This window comes from Vulpes lagopus, chromosome 1 (assembly GCF_018345385.1).
Source record: "Vulpes lagopus strain Blue_001 chromosome 1, ASM1834538v1, whole genome shotgun sequence".
Lineage (NCBI taxonomy): Eukaryota > Metazoa > Chordata > Mammalia > Carnivora > Canidae > Vulpes > Vulpes lagopus.
This window is the reverse complement of record NC_054824.1, coordinates 53012084-53030998: the sequence shown is the minus strand read 5'-3', so window position 1 is coordinate 53030998 and position 18915 is coordinate 53012084. Positions and strand designations below refer to the sequence as shown.

The following is an 18915-nucleotide window of genomic DNA, read 5'->3' as shown; positions in this document are numbered from 1 at the left end:
GTCATGTAAGTCAATGGGCTTTCTTCATTCCTTTTCATTCCTTTTTGTTTTTGTTCCTCCAGTTGGTTAACTTCAACTTATTTGTCTTCTAGCTTACAGATTCTTTCTTCTCCTTGTTCAAGTCTTCCTTTGAAGCTATAGTTAAATTCTTCACTTCAGTCATTGTATTCTACAGCTCCAAAATTTCTGCTTGGTTCTTTTTTTATGTTTTCTATCTTTTGTTGAACTTCTCACTTTGTTCCTTTATTGTTTTCCCAATATCATTAAATTGCCTGTGTTCTTTTGTAGGTCTCTGAGCATCTTTAGGACAATTTTGATATTTTTTCATTAGGCAATTCTTGGTTCTCCATTTCTTTGGGGCCAGTGCTATAGGTGGTGGAATCATGTTTTCCTGATTCTTCATGATTCCTGTATCTTGTATAGGTGTCTTCACATGAGGATGCAGCTACCTCTTCCAGACTTTATGGATTGATTTGGTAAGGGATGACTTTCCCGTATGGGTGGAGGAATGCTGAAGCTTGCTGTGATTCTGGACCTAGTAGTGTAGGGCACCCAGTGCAGGGATGTATGGTGGTACTGGTTTCAGATCTGGGGAGCATCATGTCTCTTTGGCTCCTGCCACTGGGGTCTACAGCATTGATAATGGTGTAGTCTTTGACAGGTGTGATGGGGGTCCATAGTGGCTGCAAGGGTTGTTGGGGTCTTTAGCAGTACCTCTAGGTCCAGCAGTTAGGGACCAGGGCAAGCAGTAATGGTAGCTGGAGCAGGTAGGGATACACATGATTGGCTGCAGGGTGCCAGCTATGGGTGCCTGTGTAGTGGCAGGGGCCATTTACAGGCACACACATAGTGGTGGGAGCCAGAGAAGTAAAGGGCCAGAGCCAACTATGGACTCATTGGCAGCTGTGGGAGGTGCTGGTTGTTGGCATGTCCTCCTGTGGCTGCACACTCTCCCCTCACATGCACACTGCAGTAGAGGCCTGTGATGAGGCCTGTGATGAGGCCCATGTGCAGATGCACAGCTGGAGGGGCTGGTTTGAAGTGTATGAATGGGGGAGGGGTCAGCCAGAGGGTGTCTGTGCTGGCATCTTGCACTTAAGCAGCTGCAGAGGCCAGAGCTGGCTTCCAGTGTGGTTCCCAGGCTCTGGTGGGGAAATGGGGAGGGTGGGGAAGGGAAGGGGTTCCAATGCCTGGCATAATGAATGCCTTTGGGATGAAAGCTGGTGGTGGGCAGGGGATACCCAGTGGTGGCAGCTATCCTGGCCCTTTGCTTTGAGTCAGTGGTAAGATCTGCTGGGTTTGTCTGTAGAGCAGGTGTCTGTACACCACAGGCACTCCCACTGAGAGCTGCTATCAGTAGCCCCTATTTGCTTCTGTGTGCCTAGCTGGACTTAATATACTTCAGCTTTGCTGGTCTGAAACTGAAGTGGGACCTTAGTGGACTGCTCCAAAAGAGTGGAGAAGCTGGTCGCTCACCCTACTCTTCTTTCCTGGCCAGAGGACCTCTTCCTGGCTGGGAAGTTCCCTCTTGACACTGAACAGTGCTGGCTTGGGGGATGAGATGCTGCAGACAAAATGAAGTCTTCCTTCTCTCCTTGTGTAGTTATTCTCAGGATTTTTGTTCCACTGTGTTCCTAAAACTTCCTAACTGGACTCCAGAACTCTTCCAGAGCTGTTTTTCTCCATGGATAACTCTAATTGTTGAACTTTGTGGAGGGGTAAGGAGTCTGGGGTGTCTTATGTTACCATTTTGGTCTCTGTCTTCAAAAATACTTCCTTTCCACTTTTTTCTTTTCTTATTTAATCTTTTGGGTTTTTTCCATTACCAGAAGAAAAATATGTTCATTATAAAAAAAGACAACAACAACATAATTCAGGAAGAATACAGAAAACATTGTCCAAATCCAGTTTCTTTTTGTTCATGTGTTTGCATGCTTCTAATTATAGTATACTTATAATTTTATATGCTGCTTTTTTGGGCTTATTAAATCATACACATTTTTCCCAGATTAACACATGATCTTTAAAACCAATATTTTAATGGCTGCATCACAGTCCATTAAGTGAGTTTTCCATCATTAACTCATACGTTTGTCTTTTATATTGTTTCCAGCATTTTACTATTATAATTAACATTATAATGGTCAGCTTTAGGCATAATTCTTTCCCATAATTTTGTATTATATTTTTAAAATAAAGGATCAGGGGTGGAATTATGGAGTTTAAGACTTTAAATATAAAATACTCACCACCTTCCAAAGAGTTGTATAAATGTATCAGTGTTACTATAACAAGAAGAAACTTTTTTTAAGGTGAAAATTCATTTCACCTAGTCAGGTCTAGGTTCCATTGTTTATGAGCACTAGATAAGATTAAAAACATGGAAAGAATTAAGTGAAAGATTAAAAATATAGATAAGATAATATTTTAGTTTCTTATGAAAAGTGAGCTGGTAATTAAATTGGGCATTCTGGAGCAGGGCTCTAAGTTTTATTTTAAGGTCAGGCTGCTGCTTTTCTCCATGTTCCTGACCAGGTGTTTTAGCTTAAAATATAAGAATCTTCGAATATAAGTAAGCTTTTTGATATAAGATTTGTGATGTTTATAAGCAAAGGGTTAAGTTACGATGTTTTTGAAAGTTAGCTCTCTTAACTAACACATATTTATAAAATATTATTAATGAAACATTTCTTTTCTTCTTCAGAAAACAGCATTTCATAGAAGCCAGACGCTGAGCTACAAGAATGGCTATGCAGTTGTTCGACGTCCAACAGTTGGGATAGGCGGGGAGAGGCTTCAGGTCAACCAGCTGTCCCAGGCTGAGCTGGATGAGTTGGCCAACAAGGCACCAATTCTAACTTATGGCCAGCCTAAGCAGGCCCCACCGGCAGAATTTATTCCTGCACATGTAGCTTTTGACAAAAAGGTATCATCTGGGATTTCAGGGTACCCCTTGAATTCAGATTTCTGAGAGCCAACTGTTTGCAGAAAAGTCAACAGCAAACCACAGGTTTTCCAGAGTGCTCTGAGGAGAAAATTGTTCAAATGCCTCAACCTTTAGTCATAGACAGCTGAACTCAGGATTGAAAGAGGCTTTCTTTAGTCAGGAAGCCTATTACAGAAAATAATTCCCTGTAGACTTCACTGAAATATTTTCCAAATACAGTTAAAGAAAAGTTGGATGAATTCTGAATTCTTGAGTTCATATTGCTCCACGTTTACCTGCTCTGTGCTATTTTTTGAAAGCCTTATCTGTACTGATGGCAAATCCTTAGCCTCTATGAAATGCAAAATGTCATCACAACAGCAACTTCATCTTTTGTCAGTTTTCTCCAGGCTGTCTCCATAAGTTTTTATTTTTCAGGGAATGTTTCAGGTTTGGCATAATGTAACCAAAGGATAGTGTAACATTTTTGTTTGTGTCTCATTTACCCTTATGCTTTTTTAATGTGAGCTATTTTATTTCCATCTGTTGACATTTCCATATCATCCTTGATTTTCCTTGTCAGTGAGCGTACTCTTTTAACTAAGATGAGGTAGTCCTAACCCTGGCCATGCAACAGAATCCCTAGGGATTTTTAAGAAACTGGGATGTCACCCTAACCCTCATCAATCCTGATTTCCAGATAGTTTTTATGTATAACTGAGTCTGAGAATTACTGACCAGTTTTTACAAGATAGCTTTTCTAATTTACTCCTAGCTTATTTTCTGTCTTTTTTTTTTTTTTGGTCTTTCTTTTCATTTTATTCTTTTTGTTAAATGTCTGTACTGTGTTCATCCAACTAGTCAACTTTTATTGAGTACCTATTGAAACCAGAGGCTGGAAGTTACAAAATAACCTGGTGGTGGAACTATACCATTTACATTCATAATCACTTAGTTTTAATTTTTTTTTGATGTGTCAGCCAGATTCCATAGCATTCTCCTTTCCCCATCCCAGTGAACTCATCCAATAGGAACACCTTCATATATCCATGCAGAGGCTGAACCTAAACAGTATCAGTTATATGGTTGGGTATTTCTTTACCTTTTTCTTGCTTCTCTATCACTCTACAGATAGTTTTAGCCCTAGCTATGCCCTTAACCCTGAGTTTGGCCTCAGGCAAGTCACTCTACCACCTTGAGTCTCCCTAAGATGAGGGAGGCTCAATTAGCTGATCATTTCTGGCCCTCACATTTTGTGTATGTATATATGTGTAGCTCAAATACAGACCATTTCATGCATGAATTACTGATTGTGCCCCCATTTATAGTGATTATGTCTCCATTTCAATTCTTTGCAGTCGATCTAAAATATTTTTTGAAAATGATCTTTTGGAATGCCTGGATGGCTCAGTGGTTGAGCATCTACCTTTGGCTGAGGGCGTGATCCCAGTCTGGAGATCGAGTCCCACATCGGGCTCCCTTCCAGGAGCCTGCTTCTCTCTCTGCCTATGTCTCTGCCTCTCTGTGTCTCTCATGAATAAATAAATAAAATATTTAAAGAAAAAAAATATCTTTTGTCTTTTGCTTTTACTGTATTATCTTTCTCCTTTAAACATTCTATTCCATTCATGCATTTAATCTTTTTATTAAGAATTTTAAGGTTTTATTCCATTATATTCATATTTCACCTATGCGATTGCCCGATCTCTTTTGGTTTTTAATTTTGTTTTTCCACAGTAGACACCAAACCTTTTTAAGGACAGCACTCATGTATAAAATTATTCGTCTTCCCATTCATCAAGCCATTTTTGTGTCCTCACTAAAAGGTTGTCTTGGTTTGTTCCTCTAATTCCAATGGAGGTTTAGGTTAACACTCTTGCCTATCTACACTGTTCTAATCTTTTCTCTTCATGAGAGGAAATATTAAAAATAAAGACAGGATAACAGAAAAATTTCAAATTAATCCCAAAGCTTCTCAACACAAGCTTTTAATATTTTTAAATGTGCAATAGAATGTGCCATTTTGACTTCCCACTCTTGCTCCCCAGAGGACCTAGAGTTTGTTCCATCTGTCATATATGTTTCTGAGTACAATGAGGGTGTATTTACATGCCACCCAAAGATTTTGTGGTGGATTGATAATTTGAGCCTCATTCATATATATTCTCTAACAATGAATGTCAATACACATTTATAGGGGACTCTCCTAAAGAAATGGACTTGAGCCTTCATTTTCTTTTTTTTAAGATTTTATTTATTTATTCATGAGAGACACACACACAGAGAGGCAGAGACACGGGCAGGGAGAGAAGCAGGCTCCATGCAGGGAGCCCGACATGGGACTCGATCCTGGGTCTCCAGGATCACGCCCTGGGCTGAAGGCAGCATTAAACCGCTGAGCCACCTGGGCTGCCCGAGCCTTCATTTTCATTTTGAAACCAAACATTATAGTCTTACCCAAATTCTAAGAGAGATTTTTGACACAGAAGTTAAGCTAGTAGAGTTAAGGTCCTTAAGCCGTCTCATCATGGAACGCATTACTATGTAGTCTATATGTAGTTTGAGTATCTAGAGCAGAGGTCAGCAAACTTTTTCTGTAAAGGACCAAATAGTAAGTATTTGAGGCTTTGTAGCTATCTTAAGCCTACTTGAGCTGACAAATACCATATACTGGTGCCTTACACAATAGAGATTAATTTTCTCACTGTTCTGGAGGCTGGGTGTCTGAGATCAAGGGTCCTGCCAATTGGGTTTCTGGTGAGGGCTCTCTTCCTGGCTTTAGATAGCTGCGTTCTTTCTATATCCTCATGTGGCCTTTCCTTAGTGTGGGTATGCTAAGAGAGACGTCTTCCTCTCCTGACAAAGCCACCAGTTCAGTTGGATCAGGGCCTCATTGTTAGGACCTCATTACTTCCTAAAGAAAGACTGTCTCCACACACAGTCATATTAGGGGTTGGGGCTTTTACATACAAATTTTTTTGGGGGGGGACAGAATTCAGTCTTAAGTAGCCTATGTGGTCTCTTCCACAACTACTCAATCCTGCCCTTGTAATGGGAAAGCAGCCATTGGCAAGTATCTGCTAATTATTTACATAATTATTTGTGGATATTGAAATTCAAATTTTATGTCACTTCCATGTGTTGTGAAATTTTATTCTTCTGATTTTTTTAACCATTTAAATATATAGATAAAACATTCTTAGTTTGGAGGTCATATAAAATCAGGTGGCAGGGATAGATGGGTCCCACGGACCATAGTTTAGCAACCTTCGATTTAGGAAATAGGAGTGATGAGTACTTAGTTCTTCTGGAGTGGTTCTCTTTATAGGAGGGTACTGGATGTTTTTTTGGATGAGAGACTAATAATGCCATTTCTCCCTGCCTCATGTGGTCTAGGTGCTGAAATTTGATGCCTATTTCCAAGAAGATGTTCCTATGTCAACTGAGGAACATTATAGGATTCGTCAAGTGAACATTTATTACTACCTGGAAGATGACAGCATGTCTGTCATGGAGCCTGTTGTGGAAAACTCTGGGATCCCTCAAGGCAAGTTAATCAAACGCCAGCGGCTAACCAAGAATGACCAGGGAGACCATTACCATTGGAAAGACCTAAATCGAGGAATAAACCTTACAATTTATGGCAGAACTTTCCGCGTTGTTGACTGCGACCGATTCACACAGGTATAGTATATACTTCTGGAAGTATATGCTGGAAGTACTGGAAATTGTGGTGTCTGAGGCATCATTCTAATTTATGGAAGGATACATTTCATTTATAAGGGTAAGAGGAGGGGTGTTTGGGTGGCTCAGTCAGTGAAGCATCTGCCTTTGACTTGGGTCATGATCTTTGGGTCCTGGGATTCAACCCTGTGTCAGACTCCCTGCCTGTCCCTCTCTTTCTTCCCTTCCTCCCTCACCGCCAACTTGTGTTCTCTTTCAAATAAATAAATAAAATCTAAAATAAAAAAATAAAAAATAATAAATAAATAATAAATAAATAAATAAAATCTTTAAACATAAAAATATAAGGGTAAGAGGAGGACACTGGTAATCTGTCCTGTATGGATTATTATGTAGATTAATTCGGTGTTTGTGTGGGCGTTATGTGTTTCAACACTGTGTGGTGACATCACTTTTTTCACAGGGACATCAATACATATCCATTCAAATAAAATTAAACTCACATCGTGGCTGAATCATTTGATAAGAAACCAGTTCCCATGCCCATGCAAGCAGAGGATAGTGGAGGTAGCACCCTTGATGGGATAGAAATACGAAAGAGGCATTGGACGATTTATCTGAAGTTCGGACTATAAAAGTGGTCTTACTTTTATTAGCAGTTACGAGCTTAACATTTTTTGTGCAGTTCATATTTTTCCTTTAAATCATACTTGCTATATTCTGGAGAAACTTGCTATCTAAAGAATTCCTGAAATAAAACCATTTTTAAAGGAGAACGCTTATTTATATTGAGAAGAATCTTCCATTTCATCTATTTCATAAGTATGGATTTTTGACAACTTTTTTTGTAAGATTTTATTTATTTATTCATGAGAGACACACAGAGAGAGGCAGAGACATAGGCAGAGTGAGAAGCAGGCTCCCTGCAGGGAGCCTTATGCCGGACTCCATCCCAGCATCCTAGGATCATGACCTGAGCCAAAGGCTCAACCACTGAACTACCCAAGCATCCCTTTGACAACTTTTCTTAAAGTTATGTGTATATATATATATATATATATATATAAACACAGAGAGTCCTTTCTTTAACACAAAATGTAGGTATTAGAAAGTCAATTCTAAATTTGTCTTGCTAAAAAATTTCTAGAAGCCAAGATATAGTTCCTGAATTATTCATGCCTTTAATCCCATGTTACCAAATGCCACATGTGATTAATCTGTACCATGCACCGATTCCTTGAATTCATGCCAATTATGTTTTGCATTTAGTAACTTATTTAGCAAATACTTACTGAGTGCCTGCTCTGTGCCAAGCATGGTTTTAGGTGCCAGGTACCTAGACTTGCCCTTATGAAAGCTATTACATTTTGGCTGGAGGAGACAAAAACTAGCCAACAAATATATATAACATGTTAAATGCTGATTAGAGCTGCAGAAGAAGAAACTAGAGCTGAAGAAAGTGGAGGAGAGTGTGAAGGGACTGCTGTGCATAGAGGCCAGTCAGGAAAGGCCTCACTGGTAAGAGACAGATGGACAGGCACCTCAAGGAAGTGAAGAAAGGAGTGCTGGCATCCATGCCATTCCAGAGCAACAGAGAAAAACAGTGTAGAAGGTAGGGTGCTAGACCATCTTTGGAAAAAACATGTTTTGATTTCTCATTTTTTTAGGTTTTTGAGGTCCTTTTATCATAGGCAGTTTCAGAATTGTACCTAAAATGAGGAATTATAAAATGTTATGTAAATTTCAGGTATCATGATTATTTTTACAATCATCTCTTTATGAACAATTTGAATGTTGGCAGTTCATTACTGAGCGGTGGTCTAGGTCGGTGAGTCAATTCTCATTTTTCCTTATAGTTCTGTTCTAGAACAGAACAGAACATAGCATAGTTCCTTATAATTCCTTATAGTTCCACAAACTGTAATTGGCAAACATGGATCCATTGCTTCCTTATAACATGAATCCATTGCTTCTAAGAGAAGTAACTGAGTTAGGTTTCTATAACCTTGTTTTTTTTGGAATTTTTAAAAAGATTTTATTTATTTATTCATGAGAGACAGAGAAAGGCAGAGACATAGGCAGAGAGAGGCTCCCTGTGGGGAGCCTGATGTACAACTCAATCCCAGAACCCTGGAATCACGACCTGAGCCAAAGGCAGACTCTGAGCCACCCAGGTGCCCCAAGAATTGTTTTGTACGCTTTCTCACACATCTTAACTTGACTACATTGAAATACCCAGAGGAAAGTTTTCAGTAATCGATTTGTTAGAAATTGGCTCCTATAACAGTTTAAAATTTATACACATCCAATTTGGTGGTTTTCATTAGGGATGGATCTATGAGTGGATAAAAAAGATGGTTGTCTTCACGGTGTAGGTTTGAACGAGGAGCCACCTCTAATCAAATATATCACCAACACCTCCCTTCTCACCTCCTCTTCACTGCTCCAAATAAATGTTAGTCCTATAGACAGAATAAACATATTACAAAAATAAACTTCAGAAATCAGAGATCAAGAGTTTATTATCTTTGTTAGAGTATTACCAATAGTATAGCAGATATGAATTCTCCACATAAGCAAGTGTACAGGAAATATTGTTTTGTGTTTTAAAAATAACTTAAAACCTACTTGAGCCCCCCTCCCCCATTCAATTGGGCTGCTGTTTCTATTCACCCTCAGCTTTGCCAAAAATTCCAAGCCCTATGCCAGACATGAAGGCGCACCCAGGCCTAATGTGGTCGTGTAGGCAGGGTACATAGGCTGTTAATGACCAAGAGCACCTCCCTGATGCTCTGTGCTCTGGTGCGAGGTCATATACTGAGACCCCAAATGCCTGAGACTGACATGCCTGATTGTTTGCACATGTGCTCTGAGCATCCCTAAGAGCACATGTAGGATCTTGCTGTTCTGAGACCCATCAACTTGTGTCTGCTTTCCAGACTGGGAGAATTTCCTCCTTTCTTTCTCCTTGCCTTCAAAGACATTTCCTTCTTTCCCCTCCTTCTGGGATACTTTAGAATAATCTCTTCAAAGAGGTTAGGCTTTTTCTAAAAGACAGGAAGAATAGTCAGCTTCAGGAAGCTTCTGCATTCCTGCCCAAATCCCTAAGGTAAGGTTAACGAAGGGCCTGGTTATCTGTTGAAAGCAACAGAAAGGAGTAAAACCCTCATTAAATACCTCAATCAATAATCCTGCTACACTAATACATCATCTCAAGGGAGAGGAGTATATTATTAGTCATTATCTTCAGCTCAGTAGTTTTAATAGATATTGAGGTCACAATATTTTAATATTGAAAGGATATTGGAGACTGCTTAGTGAAACTTTAAATACTAAGATACAAGCCAGTTAGCAGCAGAGCTAATATTAGAACCCAAATATTTTGGCCCTGAGTCCTATATATTTTCTATTGAATTATCCAAAAGCAAATCACACAATTCCCCAGAGAAACCTAGATTTCAGATTAATTTCTAGCTCCAGGATGTAAACAGATCCCATCACATTGTTCTTTTCTGATTACCAAAAAAAGTACAGCTTAAAAGAAGAAGAAATGCCAAGTTGTATTAAAAGATATAGTTACTGAAAATATATCTACTTATAATTAGCAAATTAAACAAGATCATATCAAATTCAGATGTTTTCTTTAACTTTATCTGGTGAGACTTGAGTACTTCGTTTGTGTCTCCTATTTTGCTAAAATATTTCCTGGTCTAAAATAACCAGTGATTATTTTCCCTTTCGGGGGGTTGGAGATGGGGGTTTCATCACATACTTATTTTTGCAGAGTTGGAAAGTTGGGAATTTGATTTCAGCTTAACTTTGCCATTGTGTAGCTTGCCCCCTGATATGAATTACATATTGTTTGAAACTGTGGTTGGATTTCAGATGTGTGTATGTAGGCAGTCCTAGGACTTAACTCTGTTCTTGGGCACTTAATTAAATTTCATTGGTCTAAATTCATATTTGGAGCCAGTTACCTTACTATTATGTCTTCCCGTTAGCTTAGCATATTGCCTAGCCATTTTATAATACAGCAGACTTACGGTAATTACCAGTTGTTATCTGCATTATGGTTTGGGTCAGTTGGAGGTTTGGTGCTGCTAAGATGTACCTCAAACTGAAAATTAATGATTAATTTGGACAATGGCATAGAAATTATTTTTACAGTTATCTTTACACCACCAGTTAATACTTCAGAAGCTTCAAGAAAGATGATCATTATTATTTTTGCATGAGTTAGGTATTTTTGGAAAGTCAAGGAATTGAATTAAATCCACCAGAGAAGATGGCTCTTGATCCTTACACTGAACTCCGGAAACAGCCTCTTCGTAAATATGTCACCCCATCAGACTTTGACCAATTGAAGCAGTTTCTTACCTTTGACAAACAAGTAAGTGATATAGCATCTCACTGGGTTTGCTCGTTTCCAGATGTGGTGCATGTTTATTAGCAAGCTGTTCTGGTAGATGTGTGTTTTAAAATATTACATTTGTAATTTAACCATCTGGAGACAGTGCTATCTTTCTGGTTTCATCTAGAGTTACAGATACAGGAATGCTCAAGTTTTGTATTAGAGACCCAAAGGAAGTTGTGGAGTTAAGTCTTAGGAGTTCCACCAAACTTTTCAATATCAAAGCAATTCCAAGAGTTGTGTCTGCTTCCACCTTACATTTCCAACCAACTATCTCTTTTCCCAAATAGAAGTTAATTTCATAGCCTCTTTTGGGAAACCCTAAGTGAATTATTAGGAAATTTCAAAGCTATTGCATATAGGTAGGTTTCTAATATTAAAATGGTAATTTCACAGAAATCCTATTGCAGATGCTTCCTTGTTAAATTTTATATGAATGTCTGAGTACAGAATATTCTGGGTATTTTTCAGCTCTGTTCCAACTATCCCATCCTTCCCATTGTGAGGTGGTGTGGGGGGGCAGATTTGGTCTTCTCCTTTCTTTACAAAAGGGAAAGAGAAGATGGAGAGATCAACTTCAGTGTTCCTTTGCTGCCAGTTTTCTCTCAGAAATGTAATTCCTTTTAGTTAAGAAAAATTTGCCTACCACGAGCATCATCTTTCAAGGATATTCTTCATATCAATCATATAATCTGTTATTATTTTATCTTTAAAATTGTGTTGTTGATGCTGTTACTAGAAGGTGTATGTTGATGGATAAAAAAAGACTGATTAATAAATGAAAATTCTTTCCATATTAATTACATATAAAATCTTTGCATATACCTTTATTAATATGTGAGCCCCTGTATAAAACACATCACTCTTTTTGCTTTTGTTTTTTCATTGTTTATTGAAGTATAATTGACATACAATAGTATATTAGCTTCAGGTATACAATAGTGATTCCACAGTACATTGCAAAATTTTTACCACCATAAGTTAGTAACCATCTGTCAGATTACAAAGTTAATTTAATATTATTAACTATATTCCCCATGGTGTATATTACATTCCTACAACTTACTTATTTTATAACTGGAAGTTTATACTTCTTAATCCCCCTCATCTATTTCACCAATTTCCCCACCACCCGCACTCCAAGCTCCCTATCCTCTGGCAACCACCAATGTGTTCTCCACATCTATGAGCTGGGTTTGGTTTTGTTTGTTTTACTTTTTTAGATTCCACATATAAGTGACATCATACAATATTTGTCTTTGTCTGACTTCTTTCACTTAGCATAATACCCTCAAAGTCCATCCGTGTTGTTGCAAAGGGCAAGATTTCATTCTTTTGTATGGCTGAGTAATATTCCATTTTATGTATAAACCACATCTTCTTCCTTCATTCATCCATTGCTGGACAGGTTATTTCCAAATCTTGGCTATTGTAAATAATACTACCATGGACATAGGGTGTATTTCATTTTCTTTGGAGGCTACCCAGTAGTGGAATTGCTAGATCATATGGTATTTCTATTTTTAATTTTCTGAGGCACCTCATACTGTTTTCCATAGTGGTCGCACCAATTTACATTTCCACCAACAGTCTATGAGAGCTCCTTTTTCTCCAACCAACACTTGTTATTTCTTGTCTTTTTGATAACAGCCATTCTGACAAGTGTAAGGTGATATCTCCTTGGTGTTTTGATTTGCATTTCTCTGATGATTAATGATGTTGAGCATTTTTTCATGTACTTGTTGGCTATTTGTATATCTTCTTTGGAAGAATGTCTATTCAGACCTGCTAGTTTTTGTTTTATTTTTTTTTAAAGATTTTTATTTATTTATTTATTTGTTTATTTATTTATTTATTTGAGAGAGAGGGGGGGGGGGGGGGCAGGCAGAGACACAGGCAGAGGGAGAAGCAGGCTCCATGCAGGGAACCCAACATGGGACTCAGTCCCGGGTCTCCAGGATCAGGCCCTGGGCTGAAGGCAGGCGCTAAACCACTGAGCCACCCAGGCTGCCCTAGTTTTTGTTTTAATCAGAATGTGTGGTTCTTTTGTTTTTGATTTGTAGGAGTTCTTTATATATTTTAGGTGCTAACCCTTTCCTTATCAGATATGATTTGCAAATATTTTCTTCCATTCAGTAGGCTGCATTTTGTTGATAGTTTTCTTTTCATTTTGTTGATAGTTTTCTTCATAGTATAGAAGCTTCTTAGTTTGATATAGTCTCATATGTTTATTTTTGCTTTTGTTTCCCTTGCCTTTGGAGTCACATCCAAAGAAACATGGCTCAGATCAATATCAGCAAGCTTACTGCTTATGTTTTCTCCTAGGAGTTTTATGGTTTCAGGTCTCACAGTTAGGTCTGGAATCCATTTGGAGTTTATTTTTGTGTATGGTGTGAGAAACTGGTCTAGTTCCATTCTTTTGCATGTAGCTGGCCAGTTTTCCCAGCCCCATTTATTGAAGAGACTGTCTTTCCCCATTGTATATTCTAGCCTCGTTTGTCATAAATTAATTGACCAGAGAGTATGAGTTTCTTTCTGGACTCTCTAATCTGTTCTGTTGGTCTATATGTCTGTTTTTATGCCAGTACCATACTGTTTTGATTACTATAGTGCTATAGAATAGTTTGAAATCAAGAAGCAGGAACCTCTACCTTTCTTCTTTCTCAAGAGTTTTTTGGCTATTCAGGGTCTTTTGTGGTTCTATACAAATTTTAGAAGTATTTATTCTAGTTCTCTAAAAAAATGCCATTGGAATTTTGATAGGGATTGCATTAAATCTGCAGATTGCTTTGAGTAGTATGGACATTTTAAGAATATTAATTCTTTTACTGTGAGCATGAAATATCTCTCTATTTATTTGTGTCTTCTTCAGTTTCTTTCATCAGTGTCTTATAGTTTCCATTGCTCTTTTAATCCAGCTTCTCTTTCACTGACTAATATTTTTGGATCAAAGTGAATTCTGCTTTCTCAGTACAAACTTATAAGCCTGTTATTTAATACTTTCCAGCTGTTGACATCTGGTATATAATTTCAGATGTTTTTGTATCTTTGGTGAATTTTTTTTAACCACGTGAGATTACTTCATAGTCTTTGTAGTTAATCTTTTCATCATTGTTTGATATATGAATGCCAAAATGACTAAGTTAATCTCTCCACTTGTAGAATTCTTACTTAAGTCACTACTTTGGATTCTTCAAAGGTCCTTCGATTCTATGCAATCTGGGATGATACAGACAGCATGTTTGGTGAATGTCGAACTTACGTCATTCATTACTATCTTATGGATGATACAGTTGAAATTCGAGAAGTCCATGAACGGAATAATGGGCGAGATCCTTTCCCACTCCTGATGAACCGCCAGCGCATGCCAAAGGTTTTGGTGAAGAATGCAAGTATGTTTGATTTAGTTTATCCTCCATAATTGGGACATCTTTTGGATCTCATAGGAGTTACTTAATCAGTATGGTCATTCCCTTTACACTTGGGAGGCTCTTGCTGTGTTCTCATAGGTACTCAAAAAATAATTTTCCCGTAACTCCCCTCATTGCTTACCCCACAGTCCAGGCTTGCCTCCAAAATGGTCTGGTGGAGATGACTGATACCCAAATCAAGGAAACAACCAAAACAGCAGCGGGAGGCTCATTTCAAGTGCCAAAGAGCAAGGCTTCTGAAGTAAAGCAACTTAATATCAGATTTTTAATGCATTTTTTAAACAAGTTTGTTTTCGTATAGGTTACCATTTCCTTATGTTCTTTCCTGATTTTCCTTCTCACCTCAATACTTCCTAAATAGGAAGTTTGTATGTGGGATAACTTAAGATTGGAAAAAAGCATGTCTATGAAAAATAAAAAAATAAAAAAAAAATAAATAAAAAAAAAAAAAAAAAAAAAAAGCATGTCTATGACTCATAGAGGCGGGGCCCCGTTGTGTTAGTTCCTGCTCTCTTTGCTGGTGTAAAATAACCTAGTGACTGGAGAGGGAGAATGCAACTAAGTGCAGCTGACACCCACCACGCTCTGGAATTAAGTACACTTAACTTTGGTTGTTGACTTAGTAGTTTAAGAATTTTCTCTTGTAAAAATGTCATCTTGGTCACATGTAATGACATCTCTCACATTTGGATAGCTGACAGAACTCTGTAAATACTTTTGTTAGTTTTCTTTTTCTCTTTACCCTGTTTTTTTGGAACTAGGAGATAAGAAATTTCAGGTATTGTGCAAGAGGTTTGAGAGGTTATAAACAAGTTGAGGTTAGAAGTTATACACAAATTGGCAGTCTGAAGGCTAAATTTAATCTACCTACACATATTACTTTGCCTATATAGTATTTTTTTAATGCAGTGTTACTTGGAGGCAAGGAGGTAGAGATTTCCATCATTGGGAGAGTGGATAAACAAAATGTAGTGAAGATATATCTTGATAAATAGTAGTTAGAAGCAATAACTAAATGTAAAGAAAGCAAATTGATTCACTTTAAAGCATAGTGCTGTGTAGAAAAAAGAAGATGAGATATGATGCAGTAACATTTCTGTAAAGTGAAATACAAATAAAACTATATAGTACATACATAAAAAGCTGCACTTAGAATAGTTGTCTGTGAGGTAGAGGAGAACGAGATTCGGGAAAAGGATTTAAAAATGGTAAAAATAGTCTTGATTTTAAAACTAAGAGAACAGTAAAAATCTCTTTAAGAGAAAGGAGAATAATTGCTATCATAGCTTGCATTCTCAGCAGCAACTGGATTCGAGCCCCAGTTCAACATAGTCTGGCTGCTGTCAACCATATTCTTATTCTTGGCCTCCTGTAGAACCCTCTTAGAGTTCTAGGATACTGGGACTACTGTACTAATTTAAGCCTTCCATAATGCTTACAATGAGCCTGAAATTCCTGCCATCTAGAGCTAACAACTATTAGATTCACAGTAGATTAAGAGAAAGAATGGGAATTTATTCAGGCATGAAAAAAGTATCACTGAAACTGAACCCCTTAAAAACTTGAGTTCTATGTTTGTCTCTGCCTTATCAATGTGGCCTATGTTTAAAATTTTAAATGTGTAATCATCCTCTTTTATAACGTCCTCATTTTTTTTAAGTAGTCTCTACACCCAACATGGGGCTCAAACTCATGACCCAAAGATCAAGAGTTGCACACTCTACCAACTGAGTCAGCCAGGCACCCCTATAACTTCTCAAATTTTAACAAAAATTTTACCAAAGTTATATGGAGAGGCAGTCTGGTGGCTGTAAGGTCCTTTTAAGAGACAGGAAACATATCTTTTTATAAAAGTTATTGTTAGTCACGCAGCAGCAGGACAGAAAAAGCTAAGCTTCTATCAGCTGAATAATTCCTAACTAGAGCTGTGATGTTGAAGAGGTAGCATCTAATTGACTCTCACAGGCATGGATTATTTTAATTACATTCAATTAAACAAGAGTTAAATATCTACCAAGGGAACTATTTTATGTGGTAAGGCGCTGCGGAGGATAAAATCAAAATGTAACTTCCAGATCTAGAATCCCTGCCCTTCAGTCACTTCTAGTGCCTAGGGAGCCAAGTCATATAAATATACAAGCTGTGTAACAATAACACAAGTGTACCAGATCATCTGACTATATAATTAGTTATGTCATGTAGACAGAGCTCAGAAGAAGAGATGTGACCTAGAAAGACTGAGGAAGGCTTTGTGGGAGAACTGAGATTGGACCCAGATTTAGCATGGTAGGGAGCAAAGGGAAACTAAGTACACTTTGGGGAAGAACAAGAGCAGAAGTTGGGCTTTAGGAACAAGTCTTTACATTTGGGGGCATCCAAGAGACAGTGGCTAGGCAAAGTTTGTGTTGGACAGTAATAGGCAGTTAGGGGAGTATCTTTCAGAAGTTCTCTCTGCCAGTGCCTTCATTTAAGTAGTTAAGATGAATGAAAATTTGGGCAGCCCTGGTGGTGCAGTGGTTTAGTGCTGCCTGCAGCCTGCGGTGTGATCCTGGAGACCTGGGATTGAGTCCCATGTCGGGCTCCCTGCATGGAGCCTGCTTCTCCCTCTGCCTGTGTCTCTGCCTCTCTCTCTCTGTGTCTCTCATGAATAAATAAATAAAATCTTTAAAAAAAGATGAATTAAAATTTTATTTTTATAATGGATGGAGTTAAAGTTTCAGGAATCATAAAAGTTCTTCCTTTGTTGAGCATAATCTCTGTTTACCAGTATGCGGTGAGTAATATCAAAAGGAGGTCACCAAAAGCCTTCTACTCAGCTGTTGAACCTAAGGTTCTAGGTTCTGAAAGTCTGTTAATTATCCTTTAGACTGGATTGCATCCTTTGATCTTGCCTTTCTCTTGGTAAATACAAATGTTAAACAATAACAAAATTGTATACTCTAAATATGTACAACTTACTGTAGTAGATTATACCTCCATACTGTTGTAACAACATAAATCCACACTTAGATATTTATACTCAAACTTAAGAACACCAAATTCAAAAAGATCATAAAGGCAGCCCCAAACAACAAGGTTATCCATACAGGAAGGCAGCTACAATGACAGCTGACCTCGCAGTAGTGACACTAGTTACCAGAAGACAGCGTAATAATACCTTCAAAGTGCTGAGAAGAAGATGGAATTTCATACCTAGAGAAATTATCTTTGAAGAAGAAAGTGAAATATATTTCCAAGCAAACAAAGTAGATTTTACTAACAAAAGACACTTACTAGTAAAATTTTAGAGTGTACTTCTAATAGAAGGAAAATTATACCAGAAGCAAGGTCTGAGATATAAGAAGTGATTTTAAAAAAAGAAGAAAATGGCAAAGTATGGGTAAATCTAAATAAACACTGACTATACAAACTAAAGGAACAGTGTTGAATTTCTGGGAGTTAAAAAATATCAAGGTAGAACTGAGATATATTACAATAATGACCTAGAAGGAAGTAATAGGATTAAAAAAACAACAAAGTTTGAAAAATGTTACTTTTAAGAACAAACATAAGATACAGAAACATAGAAAAGTTTAAAAAGATGTACCAGCGAATAGCCAAAGAAACTGATAAGGCTATATTACTAAAATGCCAATAGATATTAAGGCAGAAAGCCTTGCTAGAGGTAAAGAATATCATTACATATTGTAAGAATTGTATTTGCCAGGAAAATATACTAATTCTAAACTTGAATGCAGGTAGTAACATGGCTTCCAAACATATAAGACAAAAATGTATAACATTATTATGCAGAGAGAATGGAAAAATTCATTAAAGTAGAAGGAATCATTACAACATTTCTCTTTATAATTGTTAGATCAAAAAGATAAGTCAATAGGTACATATGTATAGGATTTAAATAATAGAATTATCAAAAAATAGAATTATCAGTGTTGATATAATGAATATGTATATCTATCAACACCTGGAGAATCCCCATTTTTTTCAAGCACAAATAGAACACTTATAAAAATGGGTCAGTCTTAACAAATTTTTAAAGACTGGCATCTTATACCATATTTTCTAATTTTAACACAAGTTAGAATTCAATTTTAGAGCTATAAAAAATTCATGTATTTGGAAATTAATTTCACTTAGATGAAATGAACAAATTTTAATGAAATTAAATTAAAGTTCCAGTATAGTTAACATATAGTGTTATATTAATTTCAGGTGTACAATATAGTGATTCAGCATTTCCATGTGTTACTCAGTGCTCATCAAGATAAGTGCACTCTTAATCCCCACCACCTATTTCACCCATCCCCCCATCCACCTCCCCTCTAACCATCAGTTTGTTCTCTATAGTTAAGAGTCTGTTTTTTTGGTTTGTCTCTTTTTTTTCTTTGTGAAATGAGCAAATTTTTAGAAAAATTTACCTTGTCCAATAATAAATAGAAACCAAATGTCTTTAACCATTAAGG

The 18915-nt window shown here is 37.3% G+C and overlaps 1 protein-coding gene across 2 annotated transcripts in view; it reads left to right on the top strand.

Annotated features, from left to right (window-relative positions):
• The window catches only part of EFHC1 (EF-hand domain containing 1), a 64543-nt gene that overhangs the window by 5898 nt on the left and 39730 nt on the right, over window positions 1–18915 (top strand). For both annotated transcript variants that reach the window (XM_041723271.1, XM_041723198.1), the window contains exons 2-5: window positions 2705–2926; window positions 6323–6610; window positions 10851–11000; window positions 14221–14413. In XM_041723271.1, coding sequence (XP_041579205.1) covers window positions 2705–2926; window positions 6323–6610; window positions 10851–11000; window positions 14221–14413 — 853 coding nt within the window. The remainder of the gene's footprint in view (window positions 1–2704; window positions 2927–6322; window positions 6611–10850; window positions 11001–14220; window positions 14414–18915) is intronic.